General features: G+C 36.7%; 1 protein-coding gene across 1 annotated transcript in view; it reads left to right on the forward strand.

Moving 5' to 3' along the window:
- The window catches only part of SLC44A5 (solute carrier family 44 member 5), a 230561-nt gene extending 210782 nt beyond the window's left edge, over positions 1 to 19779 (forward strand). The window contains exons 15-23 of the mRNA XM_070362122.1: positions 46 to 133; positions 628 to 890; positions 1376 to 1470; positions 7654 to 7757; positions 9544 to 9617; positions 10230 to 10300; positions 10417 to 10505; positions 12213 to 12297; positions 18892 to 19779. Of these exons, the coding sequence (XP_070218223.1) occupies positions 46 to 133; positions 628 to 890; positions 1376 to 1470; positions 7654 to 7757; positions 9544 to 9617; positions 10230 to 10300; positions 10417 to 10505; positions 12213 to 12297; positions 18892 to 18998 (976 nt within the window). The 3' untranslated portion in view covers positions 18999 to 19779. The remainder of the gene's footprint in view (positions 1 to 45; positions 134 to 627; positions 891 to 1375; positions 1471 to 7653; positions 7758 to 9543; positions 9618 to 10229; positions 10301 to 10416; positions 10506 to 12212; positions 12298 to 18891) is intronic.
- Positions 19780 to 20805: the final 1026 nt, after the last annotated feature.

A 20805-nucleotide genomic window follows, 5' to 3' on the forward strand; every position in this document is an offset into this window, starting at 1 on the left:
TTCAATCTGCCAGCAAATAATTTAACCTTAATAGAGTTCACTCAGTTACTTGGCTACATCAGGGGCACCTATATACAAAGTCATAGCCCCACAGGGGCAATGTGAACATGAAAATAAAACCTGTGACCCAGTGGTAAGTAAAAGAAACTCTTTTATTTACTTTAATAAAGAACTCTACTACATTTCATCCAACAACTGTTGTAGGAATAATCCTGTAATAGGGACCCTGTGCACTGATGAGGATCACTGTAAAGAAGGGGAGAGTGAGTCAGGTGTTAGCTGAAGAGCACTGAAAAGAGTGGGCAGAACAGAGAGAAAACACCGCTGTTGCCTGAGCTCACTTGTCGTGTCATACACCTAAGAAGCATGTACAGTCAACAACCACACTAATAAATGTAAAATTATAGTGCATGCAGACTAATGAACGTGTGATGGTAAAATGAGATATTTTTCCATAGCTCAAGAAAGAACTGTATAAAGTGGTGTTATAGAAAATAAAAATAACAGCAGAAGCTAATAGAAGAGCAGGACAAGCAGTTGGGGGCTACACAAGGGAAGGCAGGGAAGGCATTGTCTTGGAATAGTATTATCATATTATCCTTATTGGTTTCTTTTTTCTGAGTGCAGGGTTTTAATACAACTGAAATTGCCAAAGCTTGCCCTGGGGCTCAGTGTCATTTTGCTTTCTATGGTGGAAAGAGCCTGTATCATCAATACATCACTACCTTCCAGTTACTCAATCTATTCGTCTTTCTCTGGCTTATAAACTTTGTCATTGCATTGGGTCAGTGTGCCCTTGCTGGTGCCTTTGCTTCTTATTATTGGGCCTTGAAAAAACCTGATGACATCCCACCCTATCCACTTTTTACTGCATTTGGACGAGCCATAAGGTGAGTTTCACATTGAACACTACATCTATCTTCCCAGTTATGTTTAGTGTGCTTATAATTCAAGTGGCAAAGTACTTGAGGTCAAAGGTATAATTCAAGATTCATGAATGTCCATTGGCTTTGTTTGATTTTATAGCCATCATTTTATTTTTAACCCCTACCCAGGCCAATCCTTCTAAAAGGTTACTGGAGTGAAGAAGTAGGGGAGGTCACTAAATTAAAGATTAAGGATGAACTTGTCTTTCTTCATTGCTCAGCTCAAACATAAAATTAATATAAAATGATAGGCTATTGGTATCATTTTTGTAGATGAAGTACAAAATGGATATATATGGTTTAAAGGCCTCTATGGAGACCTTTGTCAATCTGAATAAGAGAGTAGAAGTTCTTTTCTATCAACCCTTTTACCAATAAAAATCAACTAACATCCTTTTAGTTCTTAGTAAAAATATTTTAACCTTTATTCTCATTTTATCTTTGTCCAGATATCACACAGGATCCCTAGCATTTGGATCTTTAATTCTTGCAATAATTCAAATGTTCAGATTAATCCTAGAATACCTGGACAAACGTCTTCAAGGTAAGATTCCAGAATTCATCTTTTCTCAGACTTCCTGACTTCTGTGAATAGAGTAGACTGGATCAGGGGTTGGGGGAACATAATGACTGTAACTTGGATACAGTAATAGGGATGGATGTGGTCAGACTGGGAAGATGTTTAGAAGGAAAAGCCAACAGGACTTGTTGAGGGATTGAATATGGTGGGGGTGGGGATAGGAGCAGTGGTAAAGAAAAGAGAAAAAGCGTGTGATACTGAAAACCACTCAGTTGTGTCTGACTCTTTGTGACCCCATGGACTGTAGCCTACCAGGCTCCACTGTCCATGGGATTCTCCAGGCAAGAATACTGGAGTGGGTTGCCATTTCCTTCTCCAAAAGTGTATGATGTTACTTACTAAATTATGGAAGCCAGAAGGAACACAATTCAAAGAAGAGATTAAAATTTGTGTTTTTGACAGGTTACTATTGAGAAGCATGGTGGGGATGTCAGGCAGTTCTAAGTCTAGAGCTCAAGACAGCACAGGCTTAAACTATGAATTGTGGATGTCATTTGCTCATACATGACACATATAGTTTACAAAAACATAAGCTGTTTAGAATGTACTTTAAAAGATCTTATTATTAATTGTCAAAACTTGAAACAGAACAACAAAGTTGGAAAACATACAGTCCTGATTTCAAAACTAAATACAAACCTACAGTAATCAACACAGCGTGGCCCTGGTGTAACGATGGACACACAGATCCGAGACAGACTAGAGAGCCCCGAAATAAACGTTCACGAAAAGACTACTCAATGTGGGAGAGTCTCTTTCAACTAATGCTACAAAACTGGATATCTCCATGCAAAAGAATGAACCCTTGCCTTACACCACATACATGAATTAACTCAAAATGGATCAAAGACAAACATAAAAGCCAAAACTATAATAGAAGTCTCAGAAGAAAGCATAGGAATAAATCTTCTTAACGTTGGATTTAATGATGATTTCTTAGATATGATACTAAAAACACAGGGAACAAAAGAAAAAACAGATAAATTACACTTCATCAATATTTTCTAAATGCCTGTACATCAAAGGACACTATCCAGAAAGTAAAAAGACACCCCACAGAATGGGAGAAAATACTTGCAAGTCATATACCAGATAAGCAACTAATATTTAGAATGTATAAATTACTCCTACAATTCAAAAATAAACAGCCTAATTCAATATGGGCAAAGGATTTTTTTAAGTAAATTTTTTTCAGCTTGAGGTATAACTGACAAATAAAATTGTATTTTTTAAGTGTACAAATGATGATTTAATGGATATATACATTGTGAAAGGATCCCCACATTTAAGGTGGGACATTTTTTCCTTTTTTTGGTGAGGATGCTTAGGTTCTACTCCCCTAGAAAATTTCAATATACAATACAGTATTATCAACTGTAGTCATGTTTTACATTATATCCTAAAACTTTATTCATGTTTTAGCTAAAAGTTTACCAGCCTCTCCCAATTTCTTCCATGCCCAGCATGTGATAACCACCATTCTATTCAGTTTATATGCATTATAATCTTTCCCCCATGTATAAGCAATACCATGCATATTTGTTTTTGTCTGGCTTACCTCTCTTAGCATAATGCTCTTCAGGTTCATCCATGTTATTGCAAAGGTAAGATTTCTTTTTTATGGCTGAACAATATTCCATCGTGTATATATACTATACTTTATTGATTGATGTACCTAATAAACTAAGATCATGGCATCCAGTCCCATCAGTTCATGGCAGATAGATGGGGAAACAGTGGAAACAGTGTCAGACTTTATTTTGGGGGGCTCCAGAATCACTGCAAATGGTGATTGCAGCCATGAAATTAAAAGATGCTTACTCCTTGGAAGGAAAGTTACGACCAAGCTAGACAGCATATTAAAAAGCAGAGACATTACTTGGTCAATGAAGGTCCGTCTAGTCAAGGCTATGGTTTTTCTAGTAGTCATGTATGGATGTGAGAGTTGGACTATAAAGAAAGCTGAGTGCCAAAAAACTGATGCTTTAGAACTGTGGTTTTGGAGAAGATTCTTGAGAGTCCCTTGGGCTGCAAGGACATCCATCCAGTCCATCCTAAAGGAGATCAGTCCTGAATATTCATTGGAAGGACTGATGCTGAAGCTGAAACTCCAATACTTTGGCCACCTGATGCAAAGAACTGACTCATTTGAAAAGACCCTGATGCTGGGAAAGACTGAAGGCAGGAGGAGAAGGGATGACAGAGGATGAGATGGTTGAATGGCATCACTGATTCAATGGACATGAGTTTGAGTGGACTCTGGGAGTTGGTGATGGACAGGGAGGCCTGGAGTGCTGCAGTCCATTGGGTCGCAGAGAGTTGGACATGACTGAGAGACTGAACTGAACTGAACTGAATGAGCTTTGTGCCTTGTTTCAGCTTTTGGCTTAAAGTCTATTTTGACTGATACAAATATAGGTACACCTGACTTCTTTTGGCTTCCATTTTCATGGAAAAATCTTTTTCTAATATTTCACTTTTGGTCTAAGTATGTCTTTAAAGGTGAAATGAGGCTCCTGTAAGTAGCATATACTTGAATCTTTTTAAAAATTTTCATTTAGTCACTCTGTCTTTTGATTGGAAAATTTAGTTCATTTACAATAATTACAGTTGTAATTATTGAAAGTTATAGACTTATTTCTATCTTGTTAACTGTTTTCTGGCTGTTTTAAAGTTTTTTGTTTTTTCTTCTCTTTCTTTGTGATTTTATCACTTTATAAGTGGTATCTTTTGATTCCTTTCTTGTATCTATTTTGTGGTTATCGTAAGGCTTATGTAAAATATATTATAGTTATAATAACTAAAGGAGAAGGAAATAGCAACCCACTCCAGTATTCTTGCCTGGAAAATTCCATGGACAGAGGAACCTGGAGGGCTACAGTCTATGGGATTACAAAGAGTCAGCCACGACTGAGCACATCAGCAGTATAATAACTAAATACCTTATAGTTAAAATATCTTGTAGCTGATAACAAGTGAATTAGTAATGCATACAAAAACTCTACCTTTTTATATCCCCTATGCACATATATTTTATGCTACAATGTTTTTGGTATCACAATTTACATATTTTTATGTTGTGGATCCACTAACAAGTTATTTAGTTATACATAAAAAAGTCCTTTTAATACTTTGTCTTTAACCTTTATACTATAGTTCTAAGTGATTTACCTACTACCATTAAAATTGTAGAGCATTTTGAATTTAAGTTTATATTTACTTTACTGTGAGTTTTATGCTTTCATATATTTTCATGTTACTAATTAGCATCCTTTTGTTTCAGCTTAAAGAACTCCCTTTAATATTTCTTGTAAGGCTATTCTGCTGGTGATGAACTCTTAGCTTTTATTTGTCTGGAAAACTCTTACCTCTCCTTCAATATTGAAGGATAACTTTGCCACATAGATAGTTTCTTGGTTGGCAGATTTTCCTTTCAACACTTTTAATATATTATTCAACTTCATTCTGGCCTGCAAAGTTTCTGCTGAAAAATATGCTTATATTCTTATGGGGATTTCCTTGTATATAAGAAGTTCCTTCTTTCCTGCTGCCTTTACCTGACTTTTGAAAATTAACTTTATGTGATTCAATGTGGATCTCTTTAGATTGGTATTCTTTGAACTTTCTGGATCTGGATGTCTGTTTCTCCAGGCTAGGGAAATTTTCAGTCATTATTTCTTTGTATATGTTTTCTGCCCCCTTTTGCTTTCTCTTATCCCTCTGGGACCTCTGTAATATATATAATGGTCTGCTTGATGGTGTCACATTAGTCTCTTATAACTTCATGCTTTCTCTAACTGGATAAACCCCCCTGCATTGTCTTTGAATTCACTGATCCTTTCTTACACTAGATCTAGTCTGCTGTTGAATTCCTTTATTTAATTTTTCAGTTCAATTATTGTAATTTTGAGCTCTATAAATTCGGTTTGATTTTTAGAAATTTTCTATCTCTTTATTGAAATTATCATTTTGTTCATTCATTGCTCCCTGACCATGGTAAGCATCTTTATGACCATTGTTTTGAATTCTGCATTGGGTAAGTCAATGATCTCTGTTTCATAAATGCCAGTTTTGGAAATATATCTTGTTTGTTTATTTGGAACATATTCCTTTGTTTCTTCATTTTTTTCCTTCACTCTCTCTGTATTTGTTTCTGTGCATTAGATAAAGCAGCCATTTTCCCCAATTCGACAGACTAGTCTCAGGTAGGAGATGAGCTTCATTAATCAGCCCAGCCCAAGCTTCTTCTTCTCTCAAATCTTTGTGATTGTCCTAGCCATCATAGTTAAGTAGCTCTTAGTAGTTAAAAGTGTAACTAGACCTGTCGGTGTCACAAAGGGAAGAGTCACAGTCAGAACCTAGACAAGGCTGATTAGAAGCTAAACCCTCAGACATCAGCTGGAAAAGTGTGTAGTTAAGCCCATTTCAGGGAGAAACTAGGAGGGAAGCTTTTGCCTGCTTCCTCAGCACTCAGCCAGGATACATAACCATGGTAGAGATTAGTGGTAGTAGGGCACTCCTTAACAATTCAAAACCTGATTCTTTGTTTTCTGCAGTCCTGTGAGACTCATAAGTACAAGCCCTATCTAGAGCTACACAAAGCTGGGTCACCAGGCATGTATACAAGCTCCTTCCAAAGAGAAGTTGATGACCTGCTCTTCCTAGCTCCTTGCAGGACCACAGGTAGATCTAGAGTGTGCAAATTAGAAATTCAACTTTTAGGCAGGGTGTTATAAAGTATGCACTCAGTCCCTTCCCAGGAAAAGACTGGAAGATGGGCATTTTTGCTTGCTTTCTCTTTGCTAGTCTCTGTGATTGCTATAGTTGTTTTTTATAGTCCCATAGAACTTGTGGGCATAAGCCCCTTTGGCTTCAGAGCTAAATGTTTTGGGGGTCTGTCTCTTGGGTGGGAATCTTGAAAGTTGGAATCCTTGATGTGTTGCTCAAACCCTTTACTCCTCAGGGAGAAGCTGAGAGTTGGGGGTATTGTCCTGGTTGTATGGCATTGTGCCAGGGGTAGGGTTTATGGTGAGTGTGTCTCAGCCTTTCCTACAATTTCACTGTTAGAATTTTTTAGTTGCCTGATGTGAAGGAGTCACTCAGCTTGTTTCTGGATTTCTCTCAGAGGAAATAGCTCCCAGTATAGTTATACATTTGGTGCATCTGTGGGAGGAGGGAAGTTCAGGAGCCTCCTTGTTACCATCGTTGTCCCTCCCGAAAATGATTTGCATAAATATCGCTCTGAAGAAAGTATATAAGTGGTGAATAAATATATGAAAGGATGCTCAATATTAGTCATTGTGGAAATGCAAACCAAAAACATAATGAGCTACCACTTCATACCCAATAAAATGGCTACTATCAAAAAATGAAAAATAATATGTTTGTAGGTTAAGGATAAATACCTGTGTATTGCTGGTAGGAATGTAAAATCATATTGCCACTGTGGAAAACAGTATGGTGATTCTTTAAAACATTAAAAATATGATTGCCAGCATTTCCACTTCCAGATATATACTCAAAAGGGTTGAAAGCAGGGACTCAAATAAATACCTGGACACCAATATTCATAGCAGCATTATTCACAATAGCCAAAAGATAGAAAGAACCCAAATTTCCATTAACAGATAAAAGAAAAAACAAAATTGTTTATGTGTGTGTATATATATATACACACACACATGCACACACATACATACGTACAACAGAATATTATTCAGCTCTAAAAATCATGTAATAGGTGGATCCTCATAACTTAATGTTAAGTGAAATAAGCAAGACACAAAAGGTTAAATATTGTAAGATTCCACTTATATAAGGTATCCAGAAGAGGCAAATTCATACAGACAGAAGTATGATAGAGGTTACCAGGGACTTGGAGGAGGGGAGAATGAGGAGTTATTGTTTTAATGGGTACAGAGTTTCTATGAGATGATGATAAGTTCTGGAAATTGATAGTGATGGCAGTTTCACAATACTGTGAATGTACTTAATGCTACTGAGTTGTACACTTAAAAATGGTTAAAGTGGTAAATTTTATATATATTTTACTACAGTTAAATCAAAAAGCCCATTTAAAATTTTACTATTATTTTTATTTATAGAGTCTACAAATCATTAATAGGTTTAAATATCTCCTTCTCATAGAGGCCCAGAGCAACATTTCTAAATTCCTAAAATGCTGCCTGAGATGCTGTTTCTGGTGTTTGGAAAAAGCAGTAAAGTTTTTGAACAGAAATGCCTATGTTATGGTAAGTTAACTATTTTTATTTACTAAACTTCTTTGCAAACCCGAATCACATGTCTACATTTCCATCTCAAAAGCACTTGTACATCAAGCAGTTGAATTTATCACCATGTTGATACAAGAATTTGTGAATCCAATGCCTGATTCAGGGCTATGCTTTCCTAGCTGAGACAGTAACTTAACTGTACTTCATTATTACCTTCAATACCTTTATGGAGAGGGAAAATATTATTTCCCTTGTGTGTGGGTACCCTCAGTCGTGTCTGACTCTTTGCAACCCCATGGACTGTAGCCCTCCAGGCTCCTCTGTCCATGGAATACTCCAGTCAAGAATACTGGAGTGAGTTGCCATTTCCTCCTCCAAGGTATCTTCCTGACCCAGAGATCAAACCTGTATCTCCTGCATTGGCAGGCAGATTCTTTACCACTGCACCACCTGGGAAGCCCATTATTTCCCTTAGAAATATAAAAATGTGCTAGATTAAAAATAATACTATTTGTCTTTGACATACTTTCATGGGAGGGAAGCTTAATTAGTCTAGATTTCACGATGAAAAGAAAATATTCTTCTAATTCTGGGATTTACACATTTTTAAGGAAGGATCTGTTTCTTTTTATGATTCTTATTTTGAAATGTGTGGGAATTGATAATGTAACTGAATTTGTTACTTATTTCCAATAGGAATATGGAGGCTTCTAAAGAGATTCTTTTTAAAAATAGGGGATACAAAAATATTGTTCTAAAATTTAGCAATTACAACCTTATTAACACTTGATTATCACAGTGATATAGGGTCTGATGGTGTGATTCAAATAGTTATGGATATTCAAAGAGTCATTTATATAACTCCAGTGAGAATATTTTATTGAGCCTCTTAATAAAGTAAGTGTGTATTGGAAGGCACAGGGTTTCCTGAGAGTAATTTTTAGTGTGAATGCTATATTTCACCTATTCAGCAACACATCATAGCCAAACCCTTCAAAGACAAGCTGTGACCTGGGATTTGAGAAGACCTACCTCTGTTTACTTTGGCCACCTGCTGAGAAGAGCTGACTCATTTGAAAAGACCCTGATGCTGGGAAGGATTGAGGGCGGGAGGAGAAGGGGACAACAGAGAATGAGATGGTTGGATGGCATCACCGACTCAATGGATATGAGTTTGGGTGAACTCCAGGAGTTGGTGATGGACAGAGAGGCCTGACATGCTGTGGTTCATGGAGTCACGAAGAGTTGGACACGACTGAGTGACTGAACTGAATCTCTGTTTAAATTTGTGTATTTCCCATGGAATTAACGGAGAAGGCAATGGCACCCCACTCCAGTACTCTTGCCCGGAAAATCCCATGGACGGAGGAGCCTAGTAGGCTGCAGTCCATGGGATCGCTGAGAGTCAGACACGACTGAGCGACTTCACTTTCACTTTTCACTTTCATGCATTGGAGAAGGAAATGGCAACCCATTCCAGTGTTCTTGCCTGGAGAATCCCAGGGACGGGGGAGCCTGGTGGGCTGCCATCTATGGGGTCGCACAAAGTCGGACACGACTGAAGCGACTTAGCAGCAGCATGGAATTAAGGGAAAATAGCAACTGAAATATACCTTATTGTCAATGACTCTGAGAGTTATGCAGAGTTGAGGATACATGGTTCCCAAGCCTCCCATGAGCCCAAAGGTTGGAAAGATGAATGAAAGTAACTGTATGGGTGACAGAGAATTAATTAATGTTCCTGTCATTGGATTGTCTGTTGGTCTTGTTAAGTTATCAGAATAATATCAACTGTCTTCCTCAGATGGCAATATATGGCAAAAACTTCTGCAAGTCAGCAAGAGATGCTTTCAATCTTCTGATGAGAAATATTTTAAAGTAAGTAAGCAGGTTGAGCATTGCAGTGGATGGTTTGGTGAATTTTGAGCATTTATACGTCATATGTTGGTGGTTTTATTAGACATGAATCTTCTCTTTTATTTTAAAAGATTTAAATCTTCTCCTTCACACCTTAAATTTCTTTGTATGTCTTTGAATTGTTGCTCCCATCATCCATCTATACCTTTATACCCACTGGCACTTACTCATCTTTATTATACCCTATGCTCAAGAAATTCCCCACACAAACATTATCATCACGTTTCTGACTTTTCTTTCCTCCCAAAATTGACAGACTCTGAGTGAACAAAATCAGAGAACCAATGCAGCCATCCTCAGGATGCAGGGTGTCTATAGTCCTCAAATTAGAGTGAGAGAGGCTGACACCACCAATAGCACCTGACAGCCCTTATAATGCCATTTTCTGTTTACTTCCTTATAAATAAGTCAGAATTTCATGCCTGGGTTCCTTCATTTCTTCCACTTAATAAATGCTAAGTAAGATTTCAGCAAAGACACATCAAAATGAATTCATGGATTATTTACTTTCGTAAATTTTTAGTAACAAATCTAACTTAAACACAAAATTATATTTTTTTTTCTGATTTTCAGAATTGCAGTTATGGATAGAGTGACAGACTTTGTACTAATCCTGGGAAAGATTCTAGTTGCTGGCTGTATAGGTAAGTAGTAGTAGTAGTAATAATAACAATAACAACAACAATGAAGATTTTTAAAAAATTTAACAGGTGCCTAGAAAAACTTCTTTATGACAAAAAGCTATATTCCTTTGCTCCAGGTGTCCTGGCCTTTCTACTTTTCACGGAAAGACTCCCAGTGATTATAGAAGGACCAACATCTTTAAATTACTACTGGGTACCTTTGCTGGTAAGAGCTGATAGTAAGTTTGGGCTGCTACAATAAAAATACCATAGACTGGGTGGCTTAAACAACAGGGGTTTATTCCTCACAGTTTTGAAGATGAGAAGTCCAAGATCAAGGTGCCCACAGATTCAGTCCCTAGTGAGAGCTTCCTTCCTAATTTGCAAAGGCATACCTTCTTGCTGTATTCTAACAGGGTAGAAAGAGAGATCCTCTCTCATCTTCTCCTATAAGGGCACTAACCATTCACGAGGTCTCCATCCTTGTATCCTCATTGCCTCCCAAAGGCCCCACGCCCAGATGCCATCACACTGGGGATTAGGTTTCCACGTAGGAATTTTGAGGGGACAAAATTCATTCCATAGCCACTGGGTAATACTGACTCTGATTTATGAGAGATGGCAGAATAAAAAACCAAAAAGGAATAGGAGAAATAATGATAGCTAACAGGATTAGTCTTACTTTGTGCCCAGCCTCATTCTGCTGTGGAGCTTGGGTTCCTTGGAAGCAACCCCTGAGACAGAGGATTGCAAGCAGAGGGCTTATTACGAAGTGCTCTCCGGAGATACGCTGGAAAGGAAGTGAGGAGGACAGGGCTGGGCAAAAAAAGAAGCTGATCCATGCTGCAATTACAGTTGAAGCCTCAGACATAATTATAGGAATTTCTGACACAGGGGCTAGGCCTCCATATACTGCATCAGGCAGCCACTGGCCAAGGGTTGCCCTCTGAATGATGGTGTAACCTTGAGTGAGGCAGTTCCCTGCAAAAGCAAGTTCTGTGGAGCAAAACAGCTGAGTCATCAGCTGCCTGCCTACATTCCCAACAACTGGGAGATAGATGTGGCAACTGGAGAGGACCTGGAGGGAACCCTGTGGGATCTTTTACAGTATATTATTATAACTCACTCAATCCATGTGTCATAAACACCACTGTTACAATCTCTGCTTCCCCACCAACAATCTTCCATAGGAAGCACAGAGAGATGAGTGACTTGTTGAGTGAGTGCCTCAGCTGTGATTAAACTTAGGCAGTGTGTGCTTTTAACTCCATGCTCTGGACTTCCCCGGTGGTCCAGTAGTTAAGAGTCTACCTGTTGGGCCTCCCTGGTGGCTCAGTGGTTAAAAAAAAAAAAAATCTACCTGCCAGTGCAGGAGACACAGATTCAATCCCTGATCTGAAAAGATTCCACATGCCACGGGGCAACCAAGCCCGTGAGCCATAACTATGGAAGCTCGTGTACCTAAAACCTGTACTCTGCAAGAAGAGAAGCCACCCCAGTGAGAAGCCCCACTAGAGCTAGAGAGTAGCCCCCACTTGCCACAACTAGAGAAAACCCACATGCAGCAATGAAGACACAGCACAGCCAAACATAAATGAATATTTTAAAAAGAATAGGATTATTCCATGAAAAAATGAAACAAAAAACTCTGTGCTTTACTGTCTCAGTATGCAGGATCCTAGATCTGGGATGCTTTTGATAAGCATTAGGGATAGTGAAAAGAAAACTGGGAGATAATCTAGCACATTTTGTTTAAATCTCAGTTCAAATACACTCAAAAACATTATCATTGAATCTTTTACATTTCTATATTGAAATCTTTTTCATCAAAGAGTACTTCAAAGTTTCCTTATCATGATTTCATTTAAAACTGCGTTATTGTTCTTTTGGACAAATTTACGACATCTTCATTCTTTTCTCTACTCATTTACAGACAGTGATTATTGGATCTTACATAATTGCACATGGATTCTTCAGCGTCTATGCAATGTGTATTGAAACAATTTTCATCTGCTTCTGTAAGTTTTCAGTATATGTGTTTTCCCTCTTCAGTGGGTAACCGAAAGATGAAAAGGTTTACACCCATGTCTTTAGCTGGCTGTGGATTTTCTATGACCTGGCTGCAACTGCAAAACAGTGTTAATTTGGAAAGAGACATTGTCTAGTAGATTCTTTTTAAAACTTAACAGCTGAGAGATGGTATTCTCAAAGCACAGGAGAGTCAGGCATCATGGCATGGTTTTAGCATGAAATTATTTTTTAATTTCTGAAAATGTTTTCAAATTTGTAGTAATAATTGGCTTCTGTTATGCTTCATTAACAACTGAAGACTTAGCTGGGCTTTGAGGCTGGGCTTTGGGAACTCTTGAGGAGAGCCATTATAGTTTCTGATAAAGCCAAGCTGGCAACGATTTCAAAGATACATAGAGCCAATTCACACTAGGTAACACAATGACAGATAGATAGGATTAATAGAGAGGCATGTCTTGGAAATGTTTAGATGAACTCTGATGCTTATCGTTAAAATATTTCATTAGGGCTTTCATCACTGACTACTGCACTGTGCCTCTATGGAGCATGTGCTACTCACATACACAGAACGGGTATGTTTTCTATTAGTACCTCATCTTAAAAGCCCTGGGGAGTCTAGTGCCCATCAGGAGCTTGATCTGTTGTCATCTTCAGCCTAAATAAAGTAAGGTCAACAGATGAAAGAACAGAGCTTGTTATCCCTACAGCTAATACCCTCTGAGAGATTATTTCTCTGGCACATTGCTCTTAAGAGAAGCAGAGAAAACATTCTATTACAGTGCATTAATGAGTTATCCACCTGTATAAAATGAACAGTTCAGTGGGTTTTTTTGGTATAACTCATAGTACCAACTGCATGCTGGGGTCAGGATAGGAGATAATGTATGTATGTGTGTATGTGTGTGTGTGTGTGTGTGTGTGTGTATGTGTGTACCACCTGCAATGCGGGACACCTGGGTTCAATCCCTGAGTTGGCAAGATCCCCTGGAGCAGGGCATGGCAACCCACTCTAGTATTCTTGCCTGGAGAATCCCATGGACAGAGAAGCCTACAGTCCATGGTGTCATAAGGAGTCAGACACAACTGAGTGACTAAGCACACACACACACACATATATATACCCACACATATACATATATATATTTCATAGGGTGTTATATTGAAGGAAAAAATCTTCTAGAAAATGGTTGGATATCTTTTTCCTTTCTGAACATTTACAAATCAATTTTCAATAACTGGACAAAGAAATCAGGAGAACTTTGTGCACAAGTGAGCTCTTCCTTTGGCTCTAAATGGAACTGGAATGTTTAATCTTTTCCTAGCACCCCAGTGGTTTGTCAGGAAAAGCCATCTACAAAATACCACATGAACAAACTTCAGCTCAGGTATGAGATGGAAGAAGGAACACAGGAATAAGGTAGCTTAAGACACAGAAGAGACAGAGCTTTCAAATGTTCAGAGAGCTTTCCTCTCAAATGCTAATTATGGGAGTCAAACTGGGAGAGCCCACTGGGGTCTTCCCCATTTTTGTAACTGAAAAGTTTTCTAAAAATGTATCCGAGGAAATGTCTGGAACCTACCAGTTTCCAGTCTTTGGAAGCTTTGGCAAGTCTTGTGGATTTTAATTTTGACAGTGGATTCTAAATTTGAGAATGAAGAAATGTTTTGCACTCGTCGATATTACTATATTCCACTCATCTATATTGCCAAGTTCTTAAAAATCAGGTATAATTTCAGCCTTGTTCAAAACATCATGTGTTGAACATGAACCTTTTTTCTTCAATATTCTTGTCATTGATAATAAAGAACAAGAGAAACTAAATTGCGTTTCTCTTCCCTCTCCAGCTGTTACTTTGGGCAACATCTAACTTTGGAAACTATTCTCTTTAAATGATATTCCAAACCAAATTCTGATTGTGTGGAACTGTACCTTTTGTTGTTGTTGTTGTTTTTTCTGCATACCTCTTTATACCTATTATCTTGACTGCCAGAAAACTGGTATGTTTAAAAATGCGAACCACTTGCAAATACTCTATTTTGTAGAAACGTAGCATCCTTTCAACATTACAAAGAAATGAGAATTCTGACCCCAAGATAGAAGAAAACAATACTTGTAGATGATTATTATCATTATTGGGTGATTGATACTGTAGTTCCTACCCATTCCTCAAAAGTAATAACGATATAAACATATAATAGGTGATATAGAAATATGATTAAGGAAAAAAGAACAAAAATGTTCAGCATCTATGATGTTTCCTACTTAGCTTTTCATTTTGTAGCTGAGGAAAGTCACTGTGAAGTCCACTGTAAAAATCTGATAAACCAATAATCCAACCATTCCTAAGAGAGTATGGTGAAAAATAACTTAGATATATTCTAAGTGATTATGGTGTATGGTTTTATATAATATTTCTTATCCTTTATTTCATAATAAATAAAGGCTAAAAATAATATAATATTTTAATATACTAGTAAAAACAGAATCAAGTTGCATTTATATATTTATTGAGATATTATCAGTTGTGAATTATATGTATCTGCAAGAAATTTAATTCTATGTAAACTTCTCCTTGCTTCTCAGCATCATTCTGATCCTTTCCCCCAACCACCCAGCAAATGTGTGCTCAGTGAATACCCATCATCTTACTATTAAGCAAAGCAGGAATATAAACTCATATATTACAAAAGTCATAAGACACTGCATTAGCTTTTGAATGTAATCTGAGGCAAACTGCAAGGATTTAGGATGGGGCACCTTTTAGTTAGCAGCATGAGATCTGAAGTAGGTGTCTAGAAACTGGGTCCTCACCTCATCCTGATTGCCCCAGAGCTTTCAACTTTAGGAGAATCATTTCACATCCCTGGGTCTCAATTTCTTCATCTGTAACATTAGGGTGTGAATTACCATTAAGAGCAACTTTGAACTCTGAAATTCAAGTATTCTCTATATGTATCATGCCACACTTTTTGTTCAGCTTCATCTCAGAGGATAGGGCAGTTTACCTTTATGAACTTAAAAGTTGCAGAATTCAAAGATAACACCTTTGAAAGGACATTAAAGATCTTATTAACCTTTAAACTATCAAAATAAACCTCTTTGGGAGTGGGTGGGATTTACAAAGTTTTAGTGCTTCCTGGCAGAAGTTGTTGAAGCTTCTAACTTTGACTAGTATTGGCTACTTAACTGCACTAATTTGTCTTATATTTGACTTTCTAACACTGCTTTCTCTGGTTTTTCCCTGTTCAACTCTCCAAATTCTAAAAATGCATATAATTATTCTGCCGCTGCTTGCTGCTTTTGCCTGCTTTGGCTGCTGCATATACAGGTGAAGATCTGGAAAGAAATGATGGATCAACAGAAAAACCCTACTTCATAACCCCTACCCTGCACGGAATTCTGAACAAGAAGCAACTAGTTCCCCAGAAGCAGAAAAAGTAGAAAAGCTTCAAACACTGCCATTCACTTTTAAGTAGAAGTTTTGTAAATTAGGTCATTTGTATTGGAAAATGATGCTTTTAAGTAATGTGAAATTTCAGTACCTATTCCTGAAAAGCAAGAACCTGGTACCATCTGAGGTATCAGGCAGTTGATGACAGTAGCCTCTGTGAACTAGGATACTTTATAGACTGTGGTTCCAACTGAAGAGCAAGGTGTAAATGTCACATGTTTTCTTAAAGTCTATAGCTGAGAGTGTTTCCAAACTTTTATAACTTGGCAGGCTGTTTTCCATTGCAGCACTTTGACGACCTTTCTTTTTACAAATGTGTATTTGTAAAAGATATTCAGGAAATTTTTGAAAGCACTATAAATGTATAATCAATTAGCCATAAACAGGTTGATTTATAGTTAACCAGCATATGGTACTAAATTTGTAAATGTGGTGCTATGGTTATATTTATACTGTTCAAGCAAGTGGACAGCATCCTAAACTGTGATTAAACTTATATTAATGGTTCCCTGGGAAGTATATTTTAGTAAGTGATTCAAGACCATGATGAATATATAGATGCTAAGGTTATACAGGTTCCACAGAGAGCATTACTAGGTAAAAACTACCATGGAACCTTCATAGGCCATTTTGTTGTCATGAAATTAAAGTTGAATCTGAGTTCTGGAATATCATTTTTAATAATATGAACCTGAGGCCACCATGAAAATATTCTGAGCAGAAATGAAATGGCCACATAACTTGTACCCTTTGTCTATAACCCAAATAGAGATGAATCTTTATGCCCACCATATAGGAAATGGGTATGGATGTGTTTCAGAAGAGTGATTAAATCTTTTATGAGCATGCCTGTTTTTCTAGATTAAAGAGATCATGTGGGTTTGTTCTATAAAAGGTTTAATTTTAGCTTAACTTTCAGTGAAAAAAGAGACAAGATAAGACTTCAGATTTTACCCTAAGGAAACATTAGCCCTCCATAGGTACCTCAGCTGGTACCTTTACAAGGGGCATACTGTGGATTAGGAGATCTCTTCCTGAAGGGCTCAGGAGGGAAGTTATTCTTCCACCTCTGCTGACCAGACCAACAAACCAGGCTCTGGCAGCCATGCCTTAGTCTTTTGCACGGTGGAGCAAAGCATGAATCAGACACCCACATACCTTGTCTATCCATCTCCTGTGTACAAGAGCATAAGATATGGCGAACAGTGTGAAAATGTACCCCAAAGGAGTACTGGGTCAACAGTGTCCTTTTGGCTTTTACACTAAGTTTGTGTATAAGGATTATTTATGTCTTGACAAAAAGGAGCATGATCTGGATATAATCCATGTATCCAAGAAGAGAGTTAGAAATGTATAATTGTGTTATAAATTAACATGACTAGTAATTTATTTAATGACCCTGAAGTGTGGGGTCACTGACTTCCTACCAGCTTAATAGCAAGAAGCCAACGAATAGGGGAGAGTTTCAAAATATTGGCCCTTATATGGCCCCCATCTTGTTCTTGGCTTACTTTCTTTTATGATTGTAATCAAAAGCATCATTTGGCTTCCTATCTTGGCAAAAGCCTTCTTCACTCTCATGCTCCTTGAAGTATAATTCAGAGAAGAGTGACAACCTATATTTCTAGATAGTTGTTATTATTATTTTATTCAATAATATACCTGGATGAGAGGGGAGTTTGGGGGAGAATGAATACATGTATATGTATGGCTGAGTCCCTCATCTGTGTGCATGAAACTATCACAACACTGTTAATTGGCTATACTCCAATTTAAAATAAAAAATTAAAAAGAAATAATACAAGGTTCACAACAAAAATCTAGTCAAATAGTTACCTCTATCTTAAGTGTTGAAAATTATAAGGAATAAGTCCCCTTTTAGGAGTAGTTGAAAAATTCATAATGATGAAACAAAACAATTTTTAATTTTCTGTGTATATATCAGAATCACTCTGAGAATTTGTTATAAATATTGCTACCTGTGCTCCCCACCCCAAGAGAAATCTGATGTAAGTATTTCGATGTGGGGCAGCTTGTGAATTATTAAAAAGTTCTCTAGTGATTCTGATGCACATAAAAGTTGGGAAATAACTTAAAACATAAATCAATGTATGGGAAATTAGTTGCTTATTTTCTACTTATATTCTTGGCTTTTCTAGGAATTACAAAATTATGAAAGACAAAGGAGATTCATTTGGAGATTGCTAGCAGTCATAATTTCTATTTTTAGATTCTTGGTACTAGATGGGACCCATGTATTAAATGTTTAACATTGAACCTGCTGATTAGACCAGAAGAATCGCCACAGTAAAAGTATTCATTGAAGAGTATGGAGATACATTCTAAACTTGACTATAAGAATATAACCCTTGGGTGCAAAATCATAGGAAAAGGAATGTTGTTTGGTTCAGTAGTTCTAAATAATTTTTTAATAATTAGAAAGTTCTAAGCAGAGAAATTTTAACCCATATTATATGCTTAATCTAGTTAGAAAAATATTTTTCATTAATTACCTCTGTGTAATTGAAATATTTAGAGAAAAATGGCTGTTGTTTTTGAGAAAAATTTGGAAGCCACTTAGAAAGAAATTAAATAACAGTGAAAAAATGGAGAAAATGGAGCAATATGTCTCAAAATTTGCGGTTCAAGGATTTGAAATATACTGAAAATTTACAAATCTTTTTAGAAAACTAGACTACTGAAATTGTTGCTTGAAACACAAAAGCAATTTTGAATTAATACAGTAAGTTAGAAGGCAAATTCAATACATAACACGTTTTAGAAATGTGAAGGTGAATTTTAAAATTCCTCATATATCTCTTGATTTTTGTGTAATTACGTTTGTTCCCTAAAAGAAGAGAAAACTTGTTTTCTCAATTGTGCAGCTGAGAGGCAGGTGCTATTGGCAGAATCAGACCTGGTACACAGAATGAGATAGTATCTTACTGACCTAACAATAAGGGCTGATTGTTTTCTCATAGTTATGTTTACAGTAACGTTGATGCCAAACTATGCTGTTTTTTTTAAATAACATTTTGAACTGCTGTAAAGCAAGTATACAGCAGATGGCGATGTTACTTCTCTTACACTTGTGCTTTGATATTTACCCTGTGCCATTCTTCCTCCTAGTGGAAGATTTAGAAAGAAACGATGGTTCTGCTGAAAAACCCTATTACATGAGTCAGTCTCTGATGAAGATTATGAACAAGCGAAATGCAGAAACCAAGAAGCAGTAGAAGTGCAATCTCGGGTCCTCCTGCAGCGGTGTCACCTTTGGCTCGTCTCCTGCGTCTGTGCTGCACTTCTCTAATAAGTGCTCTGTGTGTGGAACCCTGTACTCACGACCTTGTTGGCTTTGATTTGCATGTTTTATACCAAAGCTTATACTGTAATATGTGAAGCCATCAGAAGTCGCAAGGGAATTGTTAATAACACAGAACATTTTTTATACTAAGATCTTCTGTTTGGTAATTCATTTTTAAAGAGAATGGCTTGGATGTTTTGAAAATGCTAGTGAATATGTTAATATTGTTTTAAATATTAGATTGAAAATGATACATTATTTAAACTAATAGCTCCTAATATATTTTTTAAATTACAACTAAAAGACTTCTGCAGGGAAAATTGGTAAGCAAAGTGAAAGAGAAGATTTTAAAGTTTTCCCCACTCCCGTTTGACAGTAAATCGGTAAAAGGAGCACTCCACTCCAGATTTTGCTCTAAGTATAGACTGTTTCCTATCAAACAAACTGTCAGTCATCCAGCCTTTACTACTTCGTCCTCTCTGACAAAGTGCCTTACTGGCTGTTTAATATCACCCAGCTTTTGTGGGCAAGTTTACAAACATTGTTTAAAAAAAAAATCCTGCAATGTTTAGTGATTAAAACAAGTCTTCTTGCATTTGTTTTCCTCTTAGCTTACTGGTTGGAAACCATTTGTCATTTCACTACGTTTGATAGTCTCACTGTATAGACTACATTTTGCAGCATAAACAATTTCCCTTGCACCTAGTGGACGCTCATGAATGTGTACTACACGCAAGAAAAAACCTGAAAGGACACTTGTTGGGTTTGTTTGTTTTTTTTACTAAAAGGGAATTTAAAATGTAATCTTTTCTATGATAGATCTTTGAAAATAGGTATAAGACTACATTTATCAGTGTTTTACACAGATTGGAAAGGGAAACTTTAAGAAATCACAAAGGGAAACTTTACCCCCTTAGAAAGGGTGCTCACAGATACCGTGTACTGAATAGTTCCATTTTAAATGGATTTACTGTCCATGAGTGTACTAAGTATGTTATTTCCATTCTCTAACTTTTGATATGAACTAATCTGTTTACTTACGATACTTTTTATTGTGCTAATATGAACAGGAACATAATTTCTAATTCAGTTTTAAATAATTTTATTAGTACTGCTAACTTGAAAGAAAATGAATTCGGTTTGTTACTCAGTTATAGAAAGAGTCCATAAAACAATCACCCTAAGGGAACGTCAATCACACAGTGATAAGTTGTGAAAGCTTTGAGAATCAACTGTGTAAGTTACTAGCAGTTTATCTACTATCATATTTAACTATGACTTTGGATATTCTTTTATGCCAAAAACGAACTCACATGAGCATATGACAGTCTGAGCTCTGTAACCAGTGTGCTTCTGCTGTGCAGAAATATTAGGGACCTATTGTCTAAATAGCTTTGATAACTGAAGTGTTTAATATTTACTGAGATATGTTGTTACTCATTGTTTTAAATCTGTTTTTTTCTTCTAATAAAGATTTAGATAAGAAAAAAACTCTCTGCATTTTCATTTCTTTAAGCTAGAAAAACACACCTACCAGGACAAGATTTCCTCTGTATCAAATATCTTGATTTCTTTTAAAATCTCGATTTATCTTTAAAATGGTTTTTCACTTTTCCTAGCTGTGCATTGATCGCCAAACCAAATAACTGAAGATGATAATTTATGCAAAGTAAGTAAGTCAAAGATGATAAATGGAGAAGAAATTGATTTTTTTTAAACCCAAACAATGGCCTAAATTA

Source organism: Bos mutus, chromosome 3 (genome assembly GCF_027580195.1).
Source record: "Bos mutus isolate GX-2022 chromosome 3, NWIPB_WYAK_1.1, whole genome shotgun sequence".
Lineage (NCBI taxonomy): Eukaryota > Metazoa > Chordata > Mammalia > Artiodactyla > Bovidae > Bos > Bos mutus.